Source organism: Myodes glareolus, chromosome 20 (assembly GCF_982192425.1).
Source record: "Myodes glareolus chromosome 20, mMyoGla1.1, whole genome shotgun sequence".
Lineage (NCBI taxonomy): Eukaryota > Metazoa > Chordata > Mammalia > Rodentia > Cricetidae > Myodes > Myodes glareolus.
In genome coordinates, this window is record NC_142045.1 from 18,564,855 (window position 1) to 18,590,379 (window position 25,525).

Here is a 25,525-nt window from a genome sequence, read left to right on the forward strand (position 1 = left end):
ATAGCATTCTTTTTTTCTTTCTTTCTTTTTTCTTTTTTTTTGCTTGTTTGTTTGGTTGTTATTGTTTCGAGACTGGATCTCTCCCTGTCCTGCTGTCCTGGAACTGCTCTGTAGGCCAGGCTGGCTTTGAACTTAGAAAGATCTTGCTGGGCTTAAAGACCTGTGCAATCACACCTGGCTAGCAGTCTTTTTGAGAACAGTCTCTCTTTGCAGCCCTGACTGGCCTCCAATTTATAAAATTAATATGCTCCTACCTTAGCCTCCTGATTGTTCGGTTGTAGGTATGGTAAATGTTATTATGCCTGGGTTCTAAAGACGCTATTGTCCAGAAATTGAAGATTTTGTGAGATGTGTTGGGGCAGTGGTGGTACACAAATAGATACTTCATAATATCATAGTGTTAAACATCTGGAATAAGTAACCCAATGAAGACAAAGTAATTATTGGTTGCTAAGAGTTAGGATAGAGAAAATGGGGGAAAATGCTTTAGGACTAGGACTGTTGTTTGTGGTGATGAAAGTCACCTGCAGTTAGAGGGTAGCAGTCCTAAAAACTCACTGCATTGTATTTAGGTGAGTAAATTATATGGTATGTTGCTATGGAATAATGGTACCCAAACATTTGGCAAGAATTTCTAGAGAAAGCTTTAAAAAAAAAAAAAAGATTCTAGACAGAGAAGAACAGAGTCAAGTGCAGCTTCTTAGTAACTGTCTTTACTCCAGTAGACTCTGCTGGAGGCAAGTAGAGGCACAGCTTCCTGACTCAATTTCCTGTGCAGTTCTTTTAAAAGGTTCTGCCATTAAACACTTAAATGGTGTTTATGAGCAACCAGCATCAGGCTTCTTGGTGGTGACATAGATCTAGAAACTCCAGAGTTGTGGCAATAAATGTGACTCCCACCAGTACCTCCACCACTCAAAAAGACTCTTAAAAAGCCGAGGAATGGAATGGAGCCAGCCACCAGCAGATTAAAGACTCATGTGGTCAGAAAACGATATATACAGTAAAGACAGATTCAGATGAAACAAAACCTCTAAGCTATTACAGTGGGTTTAAAAAATGTAGGCTTGGGAGAGAAAAGAAAAAAGTCCTTAAAAAAAAGAAATAGAGTAGCCGGGTGTGGTAGCGCACGTCTTTAATTCTAGCACTTGAAATTCAAGGCTAGCCTGTGCTACAGAGCTACCAGACAGCCAAAGATACACAGAAAAATCCTGACCCTGTCGCAAAAATAAATAAATAAATAAATAAAATAAGCTGGGCGGGCAGTGGTGATGCACGCTTTTAATCCCCACTCTCAGGAGGCATAGTCAGGCCGATTATCTGTGAATTCAAGGCCAGCTCAGTCTACAAGAGCTAGTTGCAGGATGGGCTCCAAAGCTACAGAGAAACCCTGTCTCAAAAAAAACAAAAAGCAAAAAAGAAAAAACAAAAAATCCAAAAATTAAAAATAAATGAAATAGAATTTTTTTTTAAAAAAAAGCCACATAAAGATGGAAAATAATCTGGATACTGTATGTTATTGTGTTGTCTTTGAATTGTTTGACCTCTGAGGAAGGAGCAGCAGCTGCTAAAAGACATTTGATTATAAATGCTGCTAGATTAATCCAGCCTACATATTTTGTAAATGCCTTGACTTCAAAATTTAAGTCAAAAGATGTGTTACTTTGGAGAAGAAGTTTTGCTTTATTTCCACAGGAAGTGAGAGGCTGTGAATTCATTCTGGGTTAAGAAAAATAAGGTTTGATCAAGGACGTCCCCCTGAAAAATCTCCAATGACAACAGATGTCCAGATGATCCAATAATTCAGAGCACCTCTGTTGCAGTTTCCTTTGAGTTCTACATACAGAATAGCCCCAAGACTGCTGGCTGAGATGATCCAGCCTGACAGAATGCTCCAATCAGGACTTGACCATAATCCTAAATTTTCTTTGTGTCTTCATAGGATTATTAGTGCCCCCAATCATCAGGAAGTAACCTAGAAAACTACACCCACATTCCCCCAAAAAATGGATTATGGATTTTTGTCTTTGTTTAGAGTGTTGGTTACAAGTTATTATGGATAATGGTCAGAGAAAAAAGCTAAACAAAGGAGATTAGATTCAGAGTTCTTGTTTTGAAAAGATAAAATGGGGAAATGCTGTGGGATAATGCTTTTGTACACTGTAATGATTTGTCACTCATTAATTTAATAAAATGCTGATTGGCCAGTAGCCAGGCAGGAAGTATAGGCCAGGTGACCAGACCCAGAGTAAGAGAATTCTGGGAAGAGGAAAGGCAGAGTGACACAGTCGCCACTAGATGCAGAGGACGCAAGATGAGAATGCCTTACTGAGAAAAGTTACCATGTCATGTGAGTAAACATAGATAAGAATTATGGGTTAATTTAAGTTCTAAGGGCTAGTTAATAATAAGCCTGAGCTAATAGGCCAAACAGTTTATAATTAATGTTAAGCTTCTGTGTGTTTCTTTGGGACTGTGGGATGTGGGATCCTGCAAGGTAGACTTCTGTCAACAGTATGTGAATTATATATTTCAGTGATGGTATTGTAGAGGCAACAAAGAAAGGTTAGTTGAAAGAATTCTTTGGGGCCGTGACCAAGTTCCACTGACCTATTGTCAGTTGAGCTTGTGCAAGCAGCTCTTTGTCACCAACTTTTTCTTCTGCCCTTCCCTTTATTTTGTGCATTTGTTCTGAAGATCCTTATTCAGAATCTGTGTCTAAGATCTTGTTATAAGTGTGAGGTCAGAGCACTGAACAGAAACTGAATTCCTAGTCCACCAAGTCAGGATCTCAGAGCCCTGGCCTTAGACTGACCATGTGGAAAGATGTAACTGTTGTGAGAATTGAAGTAAATTACTTTATTTTCTTAACAGACCTTCAGTTTGAAGGGAAGGTCAATCCCAAGTGTTTTCTATTTGTTAACACTTCCCTTGGGTAGAAAAACTTGATCACTAGAGTAAAAAGATTAGGATTACATCTCATTAGCCACACACCATTAGCAAAGTTTAATGTCTTCAACCTTAACTTCTGCATCTCAAAAAATTAAAATCCCACCTTTCTAAGTACTTGTTTTGAATTAAACTTTCAGTAATAATAGTGAGCCCACTTTTCTTTAGATTAGGGTCAGGTAGGGTAGGCTATTAGGGAAGTTACCAGACCAGTTCTTAACTTATCTGATACTAAATGTTTTTGTGAGAATTCATAGATTTTTACCATACTGCTTGCCATCTCCAAGTGGGCTACTTAATTTTTTTCCCCCTAGCTACTAAGTCTTAGTATTAAGTTAATATGTGTTAAGTTACTGAAGTTAATTTAACTGAGCTCATAAATAACCCAAGGCAAAGCAGATCAATCAACCTAGATTGGCTTTTTTAGGCCATCAGGTGCCTTTAAATTAGGCAATTAGGAATTGCCTGCCTGTCAGTTCTACAGGGATCATCTCACTGACATAAGGAACTTTCAGGAAGCACCAATAGAAAGCAGTTTCTTTCAGAAAAAGCTGCTACTGTGGCGGTATTTCATTCTTTTCTGTTTATTTTCTGTTACAATGTTGCAGATCATTATTAGCTCTTTTCAAAGGGATTGTTTGTTTTGAGATTGCCACTCTCCAATTAAGAAAATAGCCAGGGTAAGTAAATCTTGCTGGAGAGATGGCTTAGCGGTTAAGAGCACTGGCTTCTTGGTCTTCCAGAGGACTGAGGTTCAATTCCCAGCATCCACATGGCAGCTCACAATTGTTCACAACTCAAATTCCAGTGGATCCAACACCCTCATATAAACATACATGCAGGCAAAAACCAATGCACAAAAAAAAGGCAAATCCAGGCTGAGAAGTACTCAATGGTGAGTGCTTGCCTAGCATGTTTAGGTGTTGGCTGCCAGGTCTCCTAGCATCCCTGGGTCCCTACCTGTTACAGGACATGACTGGCATTCCCTGCCCTCTACTCTGAACTCTCCAGCCCAGGGTCTGGGCTGCCCTTCCCCCAAGGGCTCCTCCCTATACAGCACAAACATTTTAGTTCCCTGCCCCTATTTGGACCTTTGGCCTCCTGGCTGCTGTACCCATCCCCTCCCTTCCCCCTTGGCCCAACGCAGTCTGGTCTTGTCCACTCTGGACTCTCCCAGTTGTCTTTGTATCTATAATAAACTCTCCTCACCACACCCAGGAGCAGTCATGTCCTTTCCTTTCCTTTTCACTTTTCTCCCCCATTCATTTGGCACAGAAACCTGGGGAAGCAAGAAGTGACCCAACAAAGATTTTCAGGAATAAATGGGAACTGGAGAATGGACTGGTGAGCTGGGGTGGGGCTTTGTGAGCCAGCACTGAGGTAGCTTGGAGGCTAGCATTGACCTTGACAAGTTAATGGGCACCACAGTCACTTAGTGGAAGGGCCACAAGTTCCTCTTGCCAGAGATAAAAATGACTCCCTTTTTATTTAGCAAGCAGGAACTTTCTTCAAGCCCCTGTGGGAATGGGGGCTTTTGTCTAAACGCCTGACCTTGGGAAAAGGACTTTCTTGGAGGATCAGGTACAGCATTAGAGAATATTGCAGAGTTTTTTGTATGGCTTAGTTTATCATAGTCAGAAGTTCAAGATTTTAAATTTCCTTTGGTTGTCTCCTAAGTATAAACTTAAAAGTGCTTCTCATTGTGCCAAAAAAAAGTCTAATCTATATGCATCTAGCCTTCTAGATAGAGGAAAGAAGCCCCTCTGCCACAAGATCAAATGAGCTTTTGTCTTTCTGCTCCACAGAAGGTTTCTATTTTCTCTGAGTTCACCTTGAAGAGTGTTCATGCTTTCAACCCAAAATCATTTCCCCAGCTTTTACAATGACAGAGGTATGAATCTACTCCCTTTTCTACAATGTGGATTTCAGTACAGAAAATAGTGGTAAGCTAACCTATCTAAATTTGCTGGCGGCTTGATGTTAAACATTCAGCAGGAACGTAAGTAGTTAGATATACACCGTATATCAGCTTTTGTTCATCTGAATAGAACTTATAGCCTTAAAAGTTTATCATATTACACAGTATATTCTAAACCAGAGTTGAATCACATATATAGTATGTTGTAGCAAATATCCTGGGTTTCACACCCTGCTGTACAAAACAAACCAACTATGCTCCCCTGCTTTAATAGCTTCCTGTGTGCTGCATTTAGCCTCTGAATGCCCAGTTGAGACCTTCAAGTCCTTCAGATTTGGTCCTTATATACTTTTCCTACCAGTATCTCCTATTTTCTTCTAGCTCTTAGCCATCTTAAGCCCTCTTCTTTAGGTCCTTCACACATTCTGGCTGTCAGGATGCCTTTCCCACCTCCCAAAACTCTTCTGCTTAAAGTTACAGGAATTTGTATACTTAGTCATTGTCAGCTTCTCCCAGAATGCTATGAAGCTTCTGAATATTGTGGAGTTCACTGTTTTGCCCATACCATCCTTGACTATTTTGGTTTTTCGAGACAGGGTTTCTCTGTAGCTTTGGAGCCTGTCCTGGAACTAGCTCTTGTAGACCAGGCAAGCCTTGAACTCATAAAGATCCGCCTGAGAGCTAGGATTAAAGATGTGAGCCACACCCGCGGGCTACCGTCTTTGACTTTTAATCCTTCTCTTTCCTCATCCTCTTGAGAAACCAGGACTTTGGGCATGTATTACTGAATCTGCTATATAATTTACACCAAAGGAAATATTTTAGGGAATATATTCATTTTTGAGATAGGATTTTACTAAGTTACCCAGGGTAGTCTTGACTCTGAAATCATCCTAAATACCTGGATTATAGTTGCATGCCACCATGCCTGAACAACAAACAACAAAAAAAAAAAAAATAAGAGAGGAAAAGAAAATATGAGTGTGTTCTAAGATTTTTTTTCTAGTTCATATTTTCCTCTTTGTGAGTAGGTAGTACATAGCTGGTTTTTTTTTTTTTATTGTGAAATAGTATTTTACTATATAGCCTGGGCTGGCCTTGAGCAGCCATCTTCCTGCTTCAACATCCCAAGAGCTTGGATTTAGGTATGTGCCATTATATGTGACTGACTGACTGACTGACTGACTTCCTTCCTTCCATTCATCCATCTAGGTACTTGAACTTAATTTGTCATCTCATGGCAATAACTCAGTAGAATATAGCAGTGTTTTCAACTTTGGTGATATTGACATTTAAGGCCACATATTTTGTTGGAAGAGGCTATCTTAGTCTGGATGATCTCAACAACCAAAGCCATTTTTTTTAAAAAATAGGCAAAAGACTTGATTAGGCATTTCTCAAAACCAAAAATGAGAGACAAGTTCTTGAAGTATTCTAGTAACCATTAGACAAATAAAAACCATTAGATACCACACCCTAAAGCACAATTAATAAAAACTCAGAGACAGAAATTGGGGTTTAACCTGAGGGTCAGAAAAGCAAAGCAGCCAGACTCTTACCTCTACCTCAGTCCGAAATGGTGATCCTGCCTCCAGGAATCTCAGAATGAGATTCAGAGCTGTCTCCTCCCATTTTATAATCCTCTCTAGGGCTGGGATTAAAGGTGTTTGTGTTACCGCTGCCTGGTCTGTAAGGCTGACCAGCAGGGTTGTTTTACTCTCTGAGCTTCAGGCAAGCTTTATTTATTGAAAATAAATGAAATATCACTACAACACCCACCCACAGCAGTGACCGTTATTTAAGGAGCAACTGGGTTGCTTTCCCCTGCTGCAAGTAGCCAGTGTGATTAAAGAACCTAATTACCTGAAATCTGTCACAGCACATCTCTCTACCAAAGTTGGAAGGAATCTTGATTATTTAAAACCATAATGAGGTACAGAATTTACAGATGAACCTCAATAGGAAGAACTTGCTGGGATTGCTGCTATAAAAAGACAGTGGTGGCACACGCCTTTAATCCCAGCACTCTGGAGGCAGAGGCAGGCGGATCTCTTGAGTTCAAGGCCAGCCTGGTCTACAAGAGCTAGTTCTAGGACAGATGGGACTGTTATACAAAGAAACCCTGTCTCAAAAATACTAAATAAATAAATAAACAAACAAACAAACAAATAAATAAATGTAAAGCAAACTTGGGGTCCTATTGCTCAGCAGCAAGCCTAATGACTGAGTTCCTATGTGGTAGGGGAGACAACCAATGCCCGCAAGTTGTTCTCTGACCTCCGTACATAGACTACTACACATTCATATCATGGGCACATGCATATGTGCATAAAGTGTAATGTAAAGCAATAAGAACAAGTAAATAAAAGATAAACCTGGATACATTTTTAAAGGAACAACAACAAAAAAGAAAATTGTTTGATAAGGTAATGGAGAATTTGGACTCCTTGTGAACTATTGACAAGAATGAAGAATGTTATCGGGGGCTGGAGAGATGGCTCAGAGGTTAAGAGCATTGCCTGCTCTTCCAAAGGTCCTGAGTTCAATTCCCAGCAACCACATGGTGGCTCACAACCATCTGTAATGAGGTCTGGTGTCCTCTTCTGGCCTGCAGGCATACACACAGACAGAATATTGTATACATAATAAATAAATAAATAAATATTTTTTTAAAAAAAGAATGTTGTCAATCCTGCTTCAGGTATATACACTGACATAACTGGAAGCAAGAATTCTGTATATCTTATCCACAGCAGTGAATATCTCTAAAGGGTGAAAATGCCCTTTGATGGATAATGGCTAATTAAAAATTAGACTAAGTAGGGTAACTACCCCATTGGCTACATTTGTAGAGAAGAACCCATAAAATAAAATACTGAGTCTTTTTTTTTTTTTGTCAAAAGTGAGACTGCTTGCAGTCTGGCTCAAGAAAGAAAATGAGAACTGCAAAGTTAAAGGAGTGTTTGCATTAAGAAATTTTAGATATCTAAACTCTGTTCTCTAGTTTACTCAGTTATAATACCACGTAATAAATGAGATGTGAGTTAAAAACTCCAAAGTACTGAACAGTATTTTAAGTAAATTGAATGTCAGTGTGGTGGTGGTAATAAATGATAACAGAAGTAGGCCATATCTCATAGTAGATACAGGGTTTGGAATCTTCTTATGGTGATTATTATCTGTTTTGTTAATTTTAATGTATGTTTAGTAATAGGTAGGTTTTGGTCTTTATTTTTTTATTTTTAAAGCATTTTGTGTGTGTGTATATGGAAGTTAGAGGACAGTGTTAAGGAGTTTGTTCTTTCCTCCCACTTCTACGTGGGCTCCAGGGATCTACCTTAGGTCAGGCTTTTATGTTAAGTGCCGTTGCCTACTGAGCCACCCCACAGTCTTCATCAGTGTATCCTTGGCTCAGTTATGGTCCCTTGAAAAGTCTCCCTTCCCCAGGTGGCTCCAGATTCCTGTGCTCTGTCTCACTGACTTTTCCTTCTTTAGTCTTCTAAAGGTCCCTAGCACTGTATTTGTACCATAGGGGATTTCATCAGGTTGTCTGGTCTTGCATTTTTATACTGATAACTTTCTAAATTGGTGTCTTCCCTTTCTCCCTTTGTTTTTTTAACTTTCAACTGTTGAGAAGACATGGTCTCACTATAATGGCCTGGGTTGGCTTAGAATTTGCAGTTCTTCTCAGCTTTCTGGGTGCTGGGAATATAAGCAGGCACTGTTCTGCCTAGCTAGTCCCAACCTGATTGAAGTCCAGATTCCTTTGACTATTTTGACAAGTTGTTTTTATCCATTACAAGCATTTTAAACTTAGTAAGTTCAAAATTGAGTGATATAACCCATCCAGCTCCCTGAACAAGCCTGGTATCATTGTCTGCCCTATCTCAGTAAATGACATTTCTGTCCTTCAGTTGCCTGAGCCAGAACCTCGGTGTCGTCATCTTGTTGCATTCATGTCCTGTTCAGTGTAGTAAATTTTGTAGGTTTACAACCACAAACGCACACAACTTGAGCTCTTTGACCCCCCCATTCAGGTCTCTTCCCTGAAATACTGCAGCTGTGGTATATTGTCAGCACAGAAGCTCGGGAGATTTGGGCTTTTGTTTTGTTTTGTTTTGTTTTGTTTTTTTCCCCGAGACAGGGTTTCTCTGTAGCTTCGAAGCCTGCCCTGGAGCCTAGCTCTTACAGAGATCCGCCTGCCTCTGCCTCCCGAGTGCTGGGATTATGTGCCCTTATGCCCTTGAGAGACTTGATATTCTTAAGAAAGTCACCTTAGTCTCATTTCCTATCTCTAAAATGAAGTAATTTAAAGTAAATGATTTTTCTTCTTTTCAGTTACAAAATTCTATAATGTGATTTGCTTAAATTTTTCAATAGGAGGAGCTGAAGAGATGTCTTAGTGGCTAAGAGCATTGGCTGCTCTTCCTGAGGACCCAGGTTCAATTTCTAGCATCCACATGGTGGCCCACAACTGTCTGTAGCCCCAGTTCCAAGGGGTCAGACATCCCCTTCTCACCTCCATGGGCACTGGACATGAAAGTGATGTGCAGACAAGCATACAGGCAAAATACCCATGCTCATAGAATAATAATTTTTTTAATTAGAAATATTTTTCATGAATAAAATGAATAGAAACAGCTAGGAAAAGCATGCTAATGAAGTCCTTATCCTCCTAGGACATGTGACAGCCTGTTCTGAGCAACTCCAAATGGCTATCCAAGCAGACAATGAACTTTGCTGAGGAACTCCAATAAACCATTTTTGCAAGGATAGGAATACAGGTTTGAGGGACTGAGTGCAAAGGCCAGAAGCCCATGGGGAGACAGTAGGGAAACCCATAAAATGTTCTGTTATGTAGTTGACAGTTGGTCAGTTTCTTCCATCTAGAGAAACTAAAGTTGAAATGGTCCATAGAGATGAAAGGGACACTCTATAAAACCACTTCCTTAATCAGTGTGACTTCTAATGGCCACATAAACAGTCTCCTTAGCCTCTGGCCTGTAACTTGCTAATGGCATGGTTTTTTGCTTTATTCTCTTTCCTTTTACATGCCTTTATTGATTTTTATTATATGTATTGATTCACTTAAAACAAAGGCAGGACCTAGAGAGGATACTTTACTGTTTCCCAGCTCTGGGTATGTTAGGAAGCAATAGACAATAAATTGTTTTCATAAGAAAATTGTGCGTTCCTAATGTCTTGATTTTCATATTTTACCTTTAATTTTTCTTGGTGGGGGATTTTGGTCATGGGTTATTTGTAGCCCTTTTACCCTGGAGCTCTATAGAGATCAGACTTGCATCGCCGTTGCAGTGATCCTCTGAGAGCTGGGATGATGCCATCATCTTGACTTTTTAACATTTTGTGTTTAAGTGGGTGGTTATTTTGATTTGTTTCTTTGTTTTATATTTGTATATTATATATGTATGTGCACCATTTAAGCGCCTAGTACCTTGTATCTCTCAAAACTGCAATTTGGGATTGTTGTGCGGTAGCAGATGCTGGGAACCAAATGCTCTAAAAAATGAGTCAAATCTCCATTCCCAGAGTGTTTGGTTTTTTGTTGTTTTTTTGTTTGTTTGTTTTTGAGACAGTCTCCATATGATGTCCAGGCTAGCCTTAAACTCAAGGCCAATCTTTCTGTCCCGTCCTGTACTGAGAGTGTAAGCATGAGCTGCCGGGCCCAGTAACATTGTTTCTTTTTTAAACACTTCTTTCCTCTTCTCAGAATGCACCAGATCAGCAGAGAAATTAGATTCTTCCACAGTCCTGTAAAAGCTGGGTTCTGCTGACTTCCTTAACCTGATTAAATCTGATTTTATTTCCTAATTTTTCCCAGTGTCCCTTTTCATGTGTTGTTTTCTTCATAACACTTGAACTTTTGTTTCCCCTGTTGCAAACATGAAAAGTTTGAAGAACAACGAGCATTCTTGCAAGCAGTGATTGCTCACTTTAATCTATGTACCCTACTTTGTTTAGCATAGTACATTTTTTGTTGTCCTCAGTCACTGCCATTGCTTTCACGTCCACTTTCCAGTTTCCCTAACAGCGACCAGCGTAGTATTTACAGTTCCCATCAGTGTTAGGTGCCTACTCTGGTGGGGAAGTGATGTCTGCTCTGGGACCCTTTACTAGAAAATTCATTGAGGAAAAGGTTTGGTTCTTATTTTCAAACCATAGTTTAATTTCTCAGAGATAGTGTTTATTGGCAGCAGTAATAAGGTTCTAATTATACATACTACTAGTGATGAACGTCAGATTCAAGTTTTCTCTCAATGTAAGTGGAAAGATATGGAGCTTGAGTCAGTAACGGGCTTATTGAGTGCAGGAAGCCATTTAGCATAGGCAAGTTATTAAAGTAGTATGGGAAATTGTAGCAGATATTGGGGTTCAACCCGAAAACCAGAAAAGCAAAGCAGCCAAGCCACTAGAGAAGTCTTACCCCACTACCAAGGCTGGGCGACCACAGACAAAGTAGAATAAGCCTCTCTCTCCTCCCATTTTATATTCCCTCTAGTGCTAGAATTAAAGACGTGTGAATCCTTACTACTGGGATTAAAGGTGTGAGCCGCCACCCCCTGAATTTGTTTCAGCATTGATTTTGTGTAGCCCAGGATAGCCTTGAACTCATAGAGATTCCATCTGCCTCTGTCTCCCATCTGGTCTTTAGGCAAGCTTTATTTATTCAAACATAAATAAAATATTACTATAGGAAATAGTTCTGCATGCCATGCTTTGAAATGACCCATATATAAATTATTGGCATTGAAAACTTAATCTGCCACTGCTACGTGCTCAGCTCTTGATTTACCATTTTAATTGGGCTAAATAACTTGCGCCTACCAAATATTCTTAGGTTGTGGTGCCTACTTGGGCTAAAGTCTGCAATTAAAACAAAGTGTACTTTTTATGAAATTGATAGAATTCTTGGCTTACCCCTTCATTTTTCATTTCTGATTCTTCCACAGATTTTAAACATGACACCTTTTTAAAACTAGTGTATATTAATTGTAAAAGCAATAGACTTCATTCATTTCCATAATGTATACATGTATTTTGGATTTGGTCTTATCCTTTCTTAATTCTTTCCCCTCCTTTTGCTCATCCACAGCCTCTAATGGTGTTCTATTTGAATTTCATGTCCCTTTCCCTCTGTCCTAAATTCCACGGATGGGAAAAAAACAAACATGTAGTTTTTGTCATTGTGAGACTGGCTTATTTCATGTAATATAATCTCTAGTTCTACTCATTTTCCTTCAGACAGTATGATTTTATTCTTCTTTGGCTGAGTCAAACTCTATTGACTATGTATACCATATTGACTTTATCCATTCATGTATTGATGATTCCGAAGCTAATTCTGTGACTTGGCATTTGATAAAAGTGCAGCAGAAAACATAGGTATCCATGATTCTTGTGGATATATATATACCCACAAATAGTATAGCTACGTTATATAACAGATGTATACTGCTAATTTTTTTGTAGAACCTCCATACTGATTTCTATAGTGACAATTTTTTTCTTTTTAAAAAGTTATTTTTATGTGTATTAACATTTTGTCTGTTTGTATATCAGTGTAAAGGTGCCAGATATCCTGTTACTGGAGTCACAGACAATTGTGAACTGCCATATGGGAGCTGGGAATTGAACCTGGGTCCTCTGAAGGAGCAGTCAGTGCTCTTAACTGCTGAACCATCTATGGGTGGAGATTACTCATTCGTTTGCTGGCCACCTAGACCTGAAAAAAATCACACAGAAACTATTAATTACAGTACTGTTCAGCCAATAGCTTAGGCATATTCCTGGCTAATTCTTATATCTCAATTAACCCATTTCTATTAATCTGTGTGTTAGCACAAGCCTGTGGCTTACTGGTAAGGATCTAGATTCTGTCTCCTTCGGCAGCTACATGGTGTCTTTCTGATTCCACCTACTTTCGCTCTGTATCTCTGTTTGGATTTCCTGCCTGGCTTTACTCTGCTAAGCCACTGGCTGAAACAACTTTATTTATTAGCCAATAAAAGCAACCATATCTCATGTCTCCTCCATAGTGACAGTTAATTAACATTCTTACCAGCAATGCATTGTTAAATTTGCCATACATCCTAATCAACATTTGCTCTTTTAATTTTCTTGTAGATAGCCATTCTGCCTGGAATGAGATGGAACCCACTGTAACTTTAATTTATGTAACTTTGCATTTCCCTGGTAGTTAAGAATGTTGAACATTACTTATTATCTATGTGTAGTTCTTCATTTGAGACAGAGTTTCTCTCTGTGATGCCCACTTATTCTTGAACTGAGATCAGCTGATCTTCCTGCTTCCTCAGCCTTCTCAGTGCTGGGATTACAAGTGTGTACCAACACTCCTGGCTGCAAATGTCTTCTTTTATCTTATGTTTTCTTGTATATACTATGTTGTCTGTCTGGAATATCTTCATCTAAATCATTCTGTCAAGATTTAGCTCTCATACCTTTTAGGCCAATCATGGTAGCTTCCCTTTAATGACAGCACTTGAGAAGAGGCCGGTCAATTTCTTATGAGTTCAAGGCCAGCCTGGTTCCACATAGTAAGCCTCTGGTCAGCCAAGATTACATAGTAAGAGACTATCTTAACACTGTTTCTGTCATAAGAGTACAACCTTCTTTTTTTAAAAAAAAAAGTTTTTTATTGCATTGTGTGCACTTATGCACCCATACACCCCACACTACTAATGTCAGGGGACACTTTATAGGAGTTGATCTTTCTGTTCCATTATGTGGGTCCCGAGAATCTTTAGGCTTGGTGGCAAATGATTTTGTCTCCTGAACTGTCTCTCTCTTCTTGAGGGTGTGGATATTCTGTCTCTGGTCCATCTTTGTATTTGTAGTGCTTAGCAAATAAGTGAGTAATAAATTTTTCATAGATTGTGGACTGGGCATTGTTTTTAAGATTAGAGTCTCATTTTCTAGCCTCTGCTGGCCTTCAATTTAAGGTCTTCCTGCCTTGATTCTACATTATTACTGTTATAGGTGTGTACCTTCATACTTTACATTTTTTAAAGCTTTTTCTCTAATGAGAATAATTTCTAATTAATCTAAGTCTTGGTTTTGTTAAGAAAATTTTAAATACCAAAATTCTTACAGTATGTTAAACCATTAATTAATTTTAGAGTTTCAGAGAACTGCGTATACCTTTATTCCATTAAGAGCAGGGGTCATGTTTAAACTCTAATATAGTGATAGAAACGTGGTAAATATTTTTAAAATTCAAAGAAAAGCATGCATACTTTTGAGAAAGAAATGACATTCTGGATTCTTTAAGAACCAGTTGCTTGAAAATTTCGTAATTGTTTCAGTGCAATGTGAATTTTGTGAATTCACAAACATTGTATCTACACGTCATATGCAAAGCCTGATGCTTAAACTGAGGGGAGACTTAGAGATCTAAGAAGCCTTATGCTCCTTTCATAGGCCCTCAGAAGTAAAAGTCCTTGATTTGAGATGTGTTTACTTTGGAAAGAGAAGTTAAACTCTTATCCTTTAGTAAAGACACTGTCCAGTCTCTTACTTTGCAAATAATCTCTATAGGTAACAGTAGCTCTAGTCATATATTATTACATTGTTAAATTGGGTCAATAAATGCTTTATTAGTGTCTGTGTTTTTTGGCAGCAGAGGGCAAGTATAGGTCAGTTGGTCTTTGAAGCAGGGCTTCATTATATAGCTCAGGACAGCCTTGAGTTTGAGATCTTCCTGGCTTGCTTTTTTTATTTTAAATCATTGAAACTTCTAACTTTAATAAATAGGCTATATTACAGTGAAGAGGGACTTATATAATAGTTTGCACCAATGTGAAGAAAGTAAAGATCTTTCTACTCCTGTTGTCTTTAAGGTGCAGTGCTTACTAATGCAACCTTCCCAGGGATTTAATACCTCTGTCCCTCAGAAGTCTTTCTTATTACAACATTTTTTAACCCTCTTATATGTCTAATATGTCTTAGAGACATATGTCTCTAATATGTCTTAGAGACACAGCAGTCTTCATGAGGCATAGAATATAATGTATTTTGTGTTACAATAAGCGTAGTTCATTGCTCAAGTTGAGTATCTCTCATCCAGAATGCTTCGGCCAAAATATCTTTACATTTTCAAAATTTTGCATATATTTAAAAGAAGACTAAATCCCAAACATGAAATATAAATGAATTCCATGTTTGGGATTTAGTCTTTTAAATATATGTGTGTGTGTGTGTGTGTGTGTGTGTGTGTGTGTGTGTGTGTGTGTACTAATTGATAGTTATATATGTCAAATAATTTTGAGCATGGAACAATTGTAGTATATAGTTTATCACTTGAGACATGTCAACATTCAAAATCTGGATTTTTAGAGAATTTTGGATTTTAGATTTTCATATTACTAAATCTCAGCCTATAATGCTTGTACTTTAATAGGAGCTTTAGACTCAAATTGACTTGAATTTGACTTCTAGATGTTTGGGAAATGATGTGGTTTACTGCTAAGGGCTTTGTATGATACTGGAGTCCTCTAGGGCTAATTTAATATAGGCTACAGTTTTTATATTTGAGTGAATATGTAAGAATAAAAATTCTGTAGGTTGTAATGTTTAAATGAGATACTAGATCTTAAAATTTTTAAGTTCATAACTGATTATTCATTTTGCAGTATTTGTTAGTATTTTTTAATTTTGTCAATATTTATCTGTACCAAAAATCAGAAGACCACAGAATAAAGTAATGTGATCAAAAATTGCAGCTAAGTTTTCTACACATATAAAATAAGACAATTGAGAAGAAATAATGCTTATTCTTATTACCTTATATAAAGAGAGGATTTCTATTGTAATGGGGGTTACCAATAAGCAAATAAAATTATATAGTAAATTAGGATGTGATACATGTCATGATAAAGAATAATATATAGATGGAAAGTTGATGAATGACTTGGAGAAGGAAGACTGAACACCAAGATGGTGGGGGAAGAACATTCCACCCTGAGGACACAGCAGTAACGATAAGACTAACACTCAGGAAGTGTCTGAGTACTTTGATGTATTTACTTACTGAAGCCTTACTGTAAGTGTTAGAAGTAGGCTGAGTGAGGCCTGGTGGCACAGTCCTATAAATCCCAACTATTAAAACTAAGGCAAGAGGATAAAAGTTTCAAAGCTTCCTGAGTGAGTTCAGGGTCAGCCTGAGCAATATAAACATAGTAAGACCCTGTCTTCAAAAGTAAAAAGAGGACTGGAGATATAGCCCAGTGATAGAGTAATGTTTGAGTGTGCTGTCACACGCCTTTGATACTAACCTTCAAGCATTGGCAGGCAAGTCTTTGTGAGTTCTAGGCCAGTCTTGTCAATATCATGAGTTCTGGGCCAGCCAAGACTGTATAATGAGATCCTGCTGAAAAAATAGGGCAGGGACAGGAAACCTATTCTGCCATTTTGTAGAGGAGGAAGTTGAAGTATAGAAAGGCTAAGTCTAAAAACTGAACGAACCTGATCCATCTTCTTAGGAAATACTACATACACCAATATTGCTGTGTGTGTGTGTGTGTGTGTGTTTAAAAATTCTGTATCAGAAGATAACAATTTGATTTTTACCAAGTTGCCAAAGGAGTTCATATATAGTATACAAAATTTAAAGCAATGAAGATTATTGGGGTTGCTCTGATAAAAGTAGACTAGAGAGGAAGATACAAGAGCAAGAGAAGAAGAGAGAGGGCCAGAAGATGGCCCAGTGGTTAAGAGCACTTGCTTACTCTTAAAAAGAACTTAGGTTCTATTCTTAGTACCTGCTTGGCAGCTTGCAACTGTCATTAACACGATCTGATGCCATTTTCCTACCTCCCTGGGCTTCTACACACACATCGTGTACATATGCACTCAAGTGTGCATGCACACACATACACATAAAATACTATTAAAAAGAAGAACAAGAGAGATAACATATTAGGAGGCATTTACAGTGATCTCAGAGAGAGAATAACAAATTGGACAGAAAAATTACAAAGGTGATAATAAAAAGTAATAAGATGTTGGATGAGTGAATGTATACTACATGAAAACATGGCCCCAGGTTTTATATCTATGCAAATGGAAGGATGGATCGACCATTTATAAGATGGAGTTGGAGTATGTTTGTGGAAGATCAGAAAATGCAGTTTTGGGTGAAAGTGTGAGAGAGTTTAATGTACAGGCAGTTGGAAACAAGAAAAAGTGGTTTGAGATTTTGTTTTGGTTTTTTTTTGTAGACTATGAGAAGACAACGAAATGAAGTTGTAGTTGAATTAAGGAAGGTAAGTATGGTTTACTGTTGGTGTTTTGAGAAATAGTTCTGATAACATATATAGAAAATATTATATCTTTTGCAAAATATACAGTCTGTTGTATAACGAACTTGTATTTATTGAATATAGTTAAGTTTTTTTCAGTCTCATGTGCTCAGCATTTCTTTTTTTCCCCCCAAACAAATTTTTTAGCTAAGCCTAGAGAGCTGTTGAAAAGTGGGCAAGTTGTACCTTGCCCACTTTCCGTTAATGAATATGAGCAAGTTTATTTTTTTTAACTTTTAGTGATTTATGTAAAGTGTAAGCCATAGTGAATCGCCCAGCTTTTGCTTTGACTCTGCTTTTAGGTAATAAAGAGTCACTTCCAGATGATGTATAAAATTTTGAGTGTGTTGTGTGTGTGTTTCATTCTGGCTTAAAACTGTACACTAGCCATTTTAGTAGAACTATTTTGTTTTGACAGTAGTTCACAGTTCACTAGAAGTTAATAGTGTTTGTGATTAGGGTCAGTGCTTATTTCACAACTGGCTTTAATTTTTTTGAATTTGTTTTTACATTTAAAAGGCGCTTCATTATTTTGTAGCGCACGGGATTTTGTATTTTGTATTTGTAGGCACGGGATTGCTTAACTTTTAATGAAAATTAACTGGTTTTCATATGTGAAATTCTTCTTTAAAGAATAAAAGAGATGAACATCTCTTAAAGAGAAGAAATGTGCCACATGAAGATATCTGTGAAGACTCTGACATAGACGGTGATTTTAGAGTAGTAAGTTATGTTATTTTGGTAATCTAAAACTTCCAATGGAAGATTTTTTTATAAAGGGAACATTTAAAGATGACCTTTTAACTTTTGTTTTCTCTTTAATTTCTTGCCAGCAAAATACCTCTCTAGAAGCTATTGTTCAAGTAAGTTTGGTTTTATTCACCTCTCTTTGTACTTTGTGGACTAAACAACTAATTACTGTGTATTATGTGATAAATTGTTTTACTTTTTTTTATAGAATGCTTCAAGTGATAACCAAGGAATTCAATTAAGTGCAGTACAAGCTGCTAGGTGAGTTAAATGCTCAAAGTCAAGTTCTTCAGATCCCTCACTTAGATAACCAAGTGCTTATATTAGTCTAAGCAGTAAATTGAGTTATAAGCATAATGTATCATGTATAACAAGTATACATTAAATATATATTGCTACATATACACTAGTGTTTTTCTAAGCCAGAAATGCAAAGTTATTTTGTACATTTCAGTTGTGAAACTTGTGTTGTCATATTTTTAGGAAAAAGCCAGAAAAACTTAGTGAGGAGCTGAGGAGATAGCTCAACCTGGAGAGTGCTTGCTGTGCAAGCTCGAGGACCCAAGTTCAGTCCCCAAAACCCATGTAAAAAGCTGACCATGTAGTGCTGGCCTGTAGTGCTAGCGCTGGAAGTGGAGAATAGACCTATCCTTGGGGCTTCCTGGCCAGGCAGCATAGCTGACTTGGTGAGCCTTGGGCCAGTGAGAAACCCTGTCTCAAAACACAAGGTGGGTAGCTCCTGAGGAATGGATTCTGAGGTTGCACCTCTGATTTTCACTTTTTTGTGCATGTACACATACATGAGCACACACGTACATATACCCAATTTATTGTTGAGAAAGATCTTTGTATGTTGAGGAAGACATGGTTGTGTTATAATTTAACATAATAGTTGCTTTGTATATTTATAGATATAGAAGGATTATTCAAGCAAAAATTATTTAAACAAGATACTGGTTGTAGTTGATAAGATTTTAAAGTGCAGAGAATTTTCACAGATTTGTGCAATATTTTATCAAGTGTGTGAATCTTTTATATTTTATTACATGTTCTGCTTATGTGTATTTACCTTAACTAAGACAAATGGGAAAAATGTAGCACTGCCACATTATTGTATCCCATAGGCTTAAAAACTGCTTAGAGTTTGGTATAAGTTAGATCACGTTCTGAAACGGCAAATTCATGTTTGTAGGAAAGGTGATTAAGGTACGACTTTGAACTGGGTTCCAGAGAAATCCTGAGACAATTTCAGGGATATATAAGAGCAAACTGGTTTCAAGATAATTTTAGTACTTATTATTTACCTTTTTTTCACTATGTTAGCAATGTTTTTGCAAAAGGAACTACAGATAAAACTATTGAGCCTTAACACATATCAAGACCCTGGCACCAAAGTGCTTTTTTGTAGGTATTGTACTCTTTATTATGAAATGAGAAAGGGAGGGTCTGGACAGATGGCTCAGTGGTAAAGAGCATTCGCTGCTGTTATAGAAGACCTGGGTTCAGTTCCCAGCGCCCACAGCTCACGTGGTAGCTCACAACTATCCATAACTCCAATTGTAAATAACCCCCTTGGATTCAAGACACACATGCAAGCAAAACATTCATATACATAAAATAAATAAATTTTTTAAAAAATTAAAGAAGATAAAAGCCCCTGATTTTTATCTACACTTATGCTAAATACTGTGCTATGAATTATGGACAATACTATGAAAATACTATGCAATATTATTTTCTTGATTTTAATAGAATATTTTTATTCTTTATAGGAAAATTTCTTACATGCCTACAATGTATTTTGACCATATCTACCTCCCTGCTCTCGCTTCCCTGACTCTCCCTCAACAGATTCCCCTTTCTAACTTCATGTCCTCCCTTTTAAAAAAGTTCTTTTAACCTTTGAGACCAATTAGTGCTTCTTGTCCACTGGGGCTTGGGCAACCTACCAGTGGCCACATCTCCAAAAAGAAATGACTCTCTCAAAAACCGTCAACTGCCACTAGGAGTGAGGTCTTGTGGACCCCTCCCTCGTCCAATGCTGGAATAGCTTGCTCTTGTGAAGGTAACCATGCCTGTTTGTGAGTTCATGAGTGCCATGGCCATGGTAGGTCCTGAAGACAATATTTCACAGACTGGTCTTGGTCCTCCAGCTCTTCCATACTTTGTTTACCTGCTTCTGTGATGTGTGCTGCTCCCTGAAGGGAGAGCATGCTAATAGAAATATCCCATTTGGGCTGAATACTCAACAGTGCTTATTCTTGATACTTTGACCAGTTATAGGTCTCTGTATTAACCATTACAAAAATATTCTGACCAAGCACAAATTGATAATTATAAACATTAATATTTAGAAGGCAGTTTGGCAACATGATGATTTAGCTGAACTACAATTGTATATTTACCCCTAAGGACTATCACTTCCCTAACTTTTGACCAGGTTTACAGTTCCTGTATGAATTCCCTTCTGTGGAACAGAAACAGGAAAGCCCTTTAGGTGGCCCTTGTTAATAGTCAGGCTACCTTTGCATCAGTGGGTTCTTCTTTCCTGGCATGTCAGTATTGTCCCATGCTGATCCAACAGTGATTACAACCTTTGGTGTCTGTTCTCCTCCACCCCCACCCCACTCACCCCTCTCCCCAGTGGCCAACATTGCCCTTCCCACGCTATGAAAACTAACTAATACAGAGGTAGCTTTTGGGTCAGTTTCAGATTGATTTCTTTATGTCCTGCTAGTATGTAAATTTCTCTTTACATAGAAGTTTAGATTCTGGTCTGCAGGTATATAGCTCAGTTGGTGCTTACCTAGTTTGTACAGACTATCAAATCTGTATACCTAGCTCTGTTTAAAAGTGGTATATTTTCACACACCTGTAATCACAGTTTTTGGTAGGTAGAAGCAGAAGGATCAGAAATATATGATCATCCTTAGCCACATAGACAGTTTGAAGCTAACCTTGGATATATGACAACTGTCTTTAAAAAAAAAAAGAAAAGGAAAGAAAAGAAAAAACAGTAGTAGTAATAGTAGTAGTAATTGTTTAGAATTTAATTGGAAATAGGCACCCAGTAGCAAACATGGGACTATGCTGTACACGAAACCTTAGATTTGAGAGGTGGTACGGAACCTGAAATAAATAGATGGCTAGCCATTCCGAGCAAGGAGAGGAGGATCCAGAGTGTTTAGAGATGAGATCACAGTGGTACCAGGCTCCAGTTAGGAAAAGTGTAGCCTCCTTATGCAGCAGTTGAAAGGTAAAAGAAGGAGTTTTATAGTCATAAGATGGTGAGTAAATAACTCTGCCTTATATGGGGACAGTTTATATAGGTTGATGCTCTGACTAGCATTTTTTCTTTTGGTTTTGGTTTTTCGAGACTGGGTTTTCTCTGTGTAACTACCCTGCTTGTCCTGGAACTTGCTTTGTAGACCAGGCTAACTTTGAATTCACAGATCCCCGCCTGCCTCTGCCTCCTGAGTGCTGGAATTAAAGGCCTGGGCTGACACCACCTGGCTGTGACTAGACTTTCTTGAACCTTATCTTTATGTAGTTGTACAACAAATTCCAATAAGGAGAAGATTTATGTTAATGTTGTTGGGCTTTCATGATATTTAATAATATATAGAGTGGGGTGAACATTGTGATCACTTCTGGTATGCATAATTTTTAGGTATTTTGAAAACCTATTAATTCCTTTTCTAGCAAAGTAAAAAGTTTGTCTACCTTTTTCTCTAAGTGTAAAATTAACTCTGAATATAGCACATGTAAAAATATTTAGTTGTGCCACACCTTAAATGCTAACATTCAGGAGGCAGAAGCCAGGACTACATAGTTAGAACCTGTCTTTTTAGGAAAAAAAAATGATTGCCATATTACCTGCCTTTTTAGTTGCCATATTCCTAGCTGTGGTGAGGGAATAGTGTTGTATTTATAAAAGTATCAAAATGTCTACCATAGTTTTCCAATTAATGGAGCTACTTGTAGATTTAATTTAATAATCTTTTCATGAGTAGAGAAAATACTGCATTATATGAAGTATAAGAATTAACTTTCAATGTGTATTCTTACACATCTCTTCATATTTACAACAGTGCCTATATTCTATGTGAATGTGAACTCAATTGTAATAATATATGGCATCAAGTTTTACAAGCGGTATCTATCTTACAGGAAACTTTTGTCCAGTGATCGAAATCCACCAATTGATGACTTAATAAAATCTGGAATATTGCCTATTTTAGTTCATTGTCTTGAAAGAGATGACAAGTAAGTATATAATTATTTTAAGTTAGACCATGTTCTTTGGAAAGGGTAGGTTTTCTAGCTTAATCTTAAAAGAAAAAGATTCAAGAGGTAGAGGCAAAAGGGTCAGAAGTTCAGAGTTTACTGACTATACATAATGAGTTTAGGGACAATCTATACTAGAGACCCTGAATCAGAAACAAAAACCAGGCATAATGATATATGCTTATAATCTGAGACCTAGAAGTTTCAGTTCAAGGCCAGCCTGGGCTTTGTAGAGAGAGATTTTCTGAGAGAGAGAGACAGACAGACAGACAGACAGACAGACAGACAGAGGTGAGAGAGAGAGAGACAGAGACAGAGACAGAGACACACACAGAGGGGTTATAGGATAGAATTGAAAGTTAAAACCATGATAAGCACCAAAAACAAATTTGAGGATGACTTTATCGTGGGAACTTGGGAATCTGGCAAGATACGTGCTTGAAAACTGAGGAATGACAGTAAAAATCTATTTTAGTAAAGATAGAGCTAAAACTACTAAGAAGGGCATTTGGGGCACATGTCTGAATTTCATCATGAAATGACTGGGTTATATTTTGAAGGATAGATGGATAAGTAAACTTCGAACAACACATTAAAGAGGGAGAAAAAGCTTACTAGATATGTAGGTGAAGTAAAATGTGTGGTTTAAAGTCTCTTGCTCTTTGTTCTAGTCCTTCTTTACAGTTTGAAGCTGCATGGGCTTTGACAAACATTGCATCTGGAACATCTGAACAGACACAAGCTGTGGTTCAATCCAGTGAGTAGTTAACAAAATTGTTATCCTCCCACCCCCCGCCCCATTGGTGAAAGATAAACTGTGCTGGTCAGGCATAGTGGCACATGCTTTTAATCCCAACCCTTGAGAGGCTGACATAGAAGGGTCATGAATTTGAGGCCTCATCTTTATAAATAAATAAATAAATTCATAGATCCTCCTAAAAGCTATATTACAGAATAGTATCTACCCATAAGACCTAGGGTTGTTGAAGTAGCTCTCCTGAGTATGTTCCTTTATTTGTCTTGTTCTATGGACTGGTAAACCCATTTGCCAAAGTCCTTTTGATTTTTTTTTTGGATTCCTTTCTCTATAATTTATATTATCCAACTAATAAGCATTTTACATCTTGATATGTATGATACTAGTTAGAAATTACCTTAAATCCTACTAAAACTGGTTTTGTTTTGTATGTAGAGTTAACAGGTTGAGTAGGATTTTATGGTTCTATCACTATGTCATTTTTCACAATTTTTTAACTATTTTTTGTTATGTTTTAAGTTTTTTAATTTATTATTTTATTTTATGTACATTGGTCTTTTGCTGGGGCCGTCGTGCAGTGATAGAACATAGAACATGAGGACAGCATATAGACTGCTCTAGGTCTACAAGTTTAATTGTAAATGAAATACGGAATTTTAATTTGGAATTGTTTATATGTTAAAATTTTGATGTTACTTTTCCACAAAAATAATTTTACAAGGAGATGTTTTAAAATAATTTTGGTAGTTTGTATTATGTTTTGTTGGGATCTCATCTTTGTTACGTAATTTCCGCTTTCAGATGCTGTGCCACTTTTCCTAAGGCTTCTGCATTCACCGCATCAGAATGTCTGTGAGCAGGCAGTGTGGGCATTGGGAAATATTATAGGTTTGTATAAAACTTAGAATGCTAATCCAGTAAGTTAGAAAATCGTGTACTAGCCAATAAAAATGACTGCTAATAGTTGATTAGTAATTTCTTGTCATTAGTTTTTGTGAAATTAGCAAAGAAATTTTAATTATGTAACTATATGTGTAAAACAATAAATAGAAGGAGTGTGTTTGTTGCTTAAGTTACTGTTATATCTTTTTGTTGGTAGTCAACTCTTATTGATAGGATTGTAAGATATATAAATTACTTAAATTTTGTTTTATATTAGTGCCCACTTTATTAACTTTCTCCATTTAAGAATAACAATAGGCAAAAATTTAAACCAATAATTTTTCTCTTTATAGTATGCTTGAGAAGTCTAAAATGAAACTTTACATAAGACATTAAAATTTAGTAGTGTATAAAATATAACTTATTATTTTGAATTAACAGGAAGGATCTAATAACCTAATTAATTGTTGAACATTATAAGCACCACCTTTGCACTTATTAATAATTGTAGGGAGAATAATTAGCATAATCCCAATATTTCAAGTGTTCATTTTTAATTAAAGGGTTTGGGGGTGGTTAAGACAGGGTTCTTTTTGTAGCCCTGGCTGTCCTGGAACTCACTCTGTTGACAAGGCTGGTCTTGAACTCATCTAGATCCACCTGCCTCTGCATCCTAAATGCTGGGATTAAAGGCCAGCAGTAGAGGTATTTTGTTTGTTTGTTTGTTTATGGTAATCTGGCTGACCTGGAACTCACCGATCCTCCTACCTCAGCTGGAGCATACACACCCCTTTACCACATGCTGGGATTGCAGCGCTACACCACGCCTGTTTACTGGAGGGCATAGTAACCCAAACTTTTAAATTCAGACAACTAATTTCAGCACTTTTCTGCTGAGTTCAAGGCTAGCCTATACTACATAGCAAGACCCTGTTTGAAAAAGAATCAGATAACCAATAATGGAAAAGTTCTGGATCTGAGTTCTAGTCTGTTCCTTCTATATTTCAGAGCCCTCCGATATGGAGGATGGGGCTTGAAAATCCCTTTTAGAGGTATCATTACTTTGATAAGGGGGGATGCTGGAGATTGTTTTTAGATGATGATGTTTCCCTGTGTGTGTGTGTGTGTGTGTGTGTGTGTGTGTGTGTGTGTGTGTGTGTGTGTGCGTGCTTGCATATGGACTGCAGCATATATTTCCCAGGCTTACCTTGAACTCAGTACGTAGCCCAGGTTGTTTTGATTTCCTGCCTTAACCTCTTTAATTCTGAGGTTATGGGTGTGTGTCACCACAGTTGTTTACATGTGAGTATTTAGTATTGTTCTGATATCTTTTTATTGTCCTCTTCTAGGTCTAACATGAAAATGTTATGATTGAGAGTTTTTGTGGGCAGCTTGTTCTGTGAACTTACTAGTATAGAGTACACTACCTTTAAAAGTGATGTTGCATACCCAGGTGCCTCCCTCCTTTGCTCTTACACCAAGTTTTAGGTATAAAGCTGTTAAAGTACTTCCTAACCTTCCTAATGTTGTAACCCTTTAATACAGTTCTTCATTGCTACGTCATAACTGTTATTTTGCTACTATTATGAATTATAATGTAAATATCTGATATGCAGGATATCTGATATGTGACACCCTCCCCCA

The 25,525-nt window shown here is 37.5% G+C and overlaps 1 protein-coding gene across 2 annotated transcripts in view; it reads left to right on the forward strand.

Annotated features, from left to right (window-relative positions):
* The window catches only part of Kpna4 (karyopherin subunit alpha 4), a 63,145-nt gene that overhangs the window by 14,607 nt on the left and 23,013 nt on the right, over nucleotides 1-25,525 (forward strand). For both annotated transcript variants that reach the window (XM_087899456.1, XM_087899455.1), the window contains 7 exons: nucleotides 17,125-17,169; nucleotides 17,839-17,928; nucleotides 18,039-18,068; nucleotides 18,164-18,216; nucleotides 22,126-22,221; nucleotides 22,914-22,999; nucleotides 23,801-23,887. In XM_087899456.1, coding sequence (XP_087755582.1) covers nucleotides 17,125-17,169; nucleotides 17,839-17,928; nucleotides 18,039-18,068; nucleotides 18,164-18,216; nucleotides 22,126-22,221; nucleotides 22,914-22,999; nucleotides 23,801-23,887 — 487 coding nt within the window. The remainder of the gene's footprint in view (nucleotides 1-17,124; nucleotides 17,170-17,838; nucleotides 17,929-18,038; nucleotides 18,069-18,163; nucleotides 18,217-22,125; nucleotides 22,222-22,913; nucleotides 23,000-23,800; nucleotides 23,888-25,525) is intronic.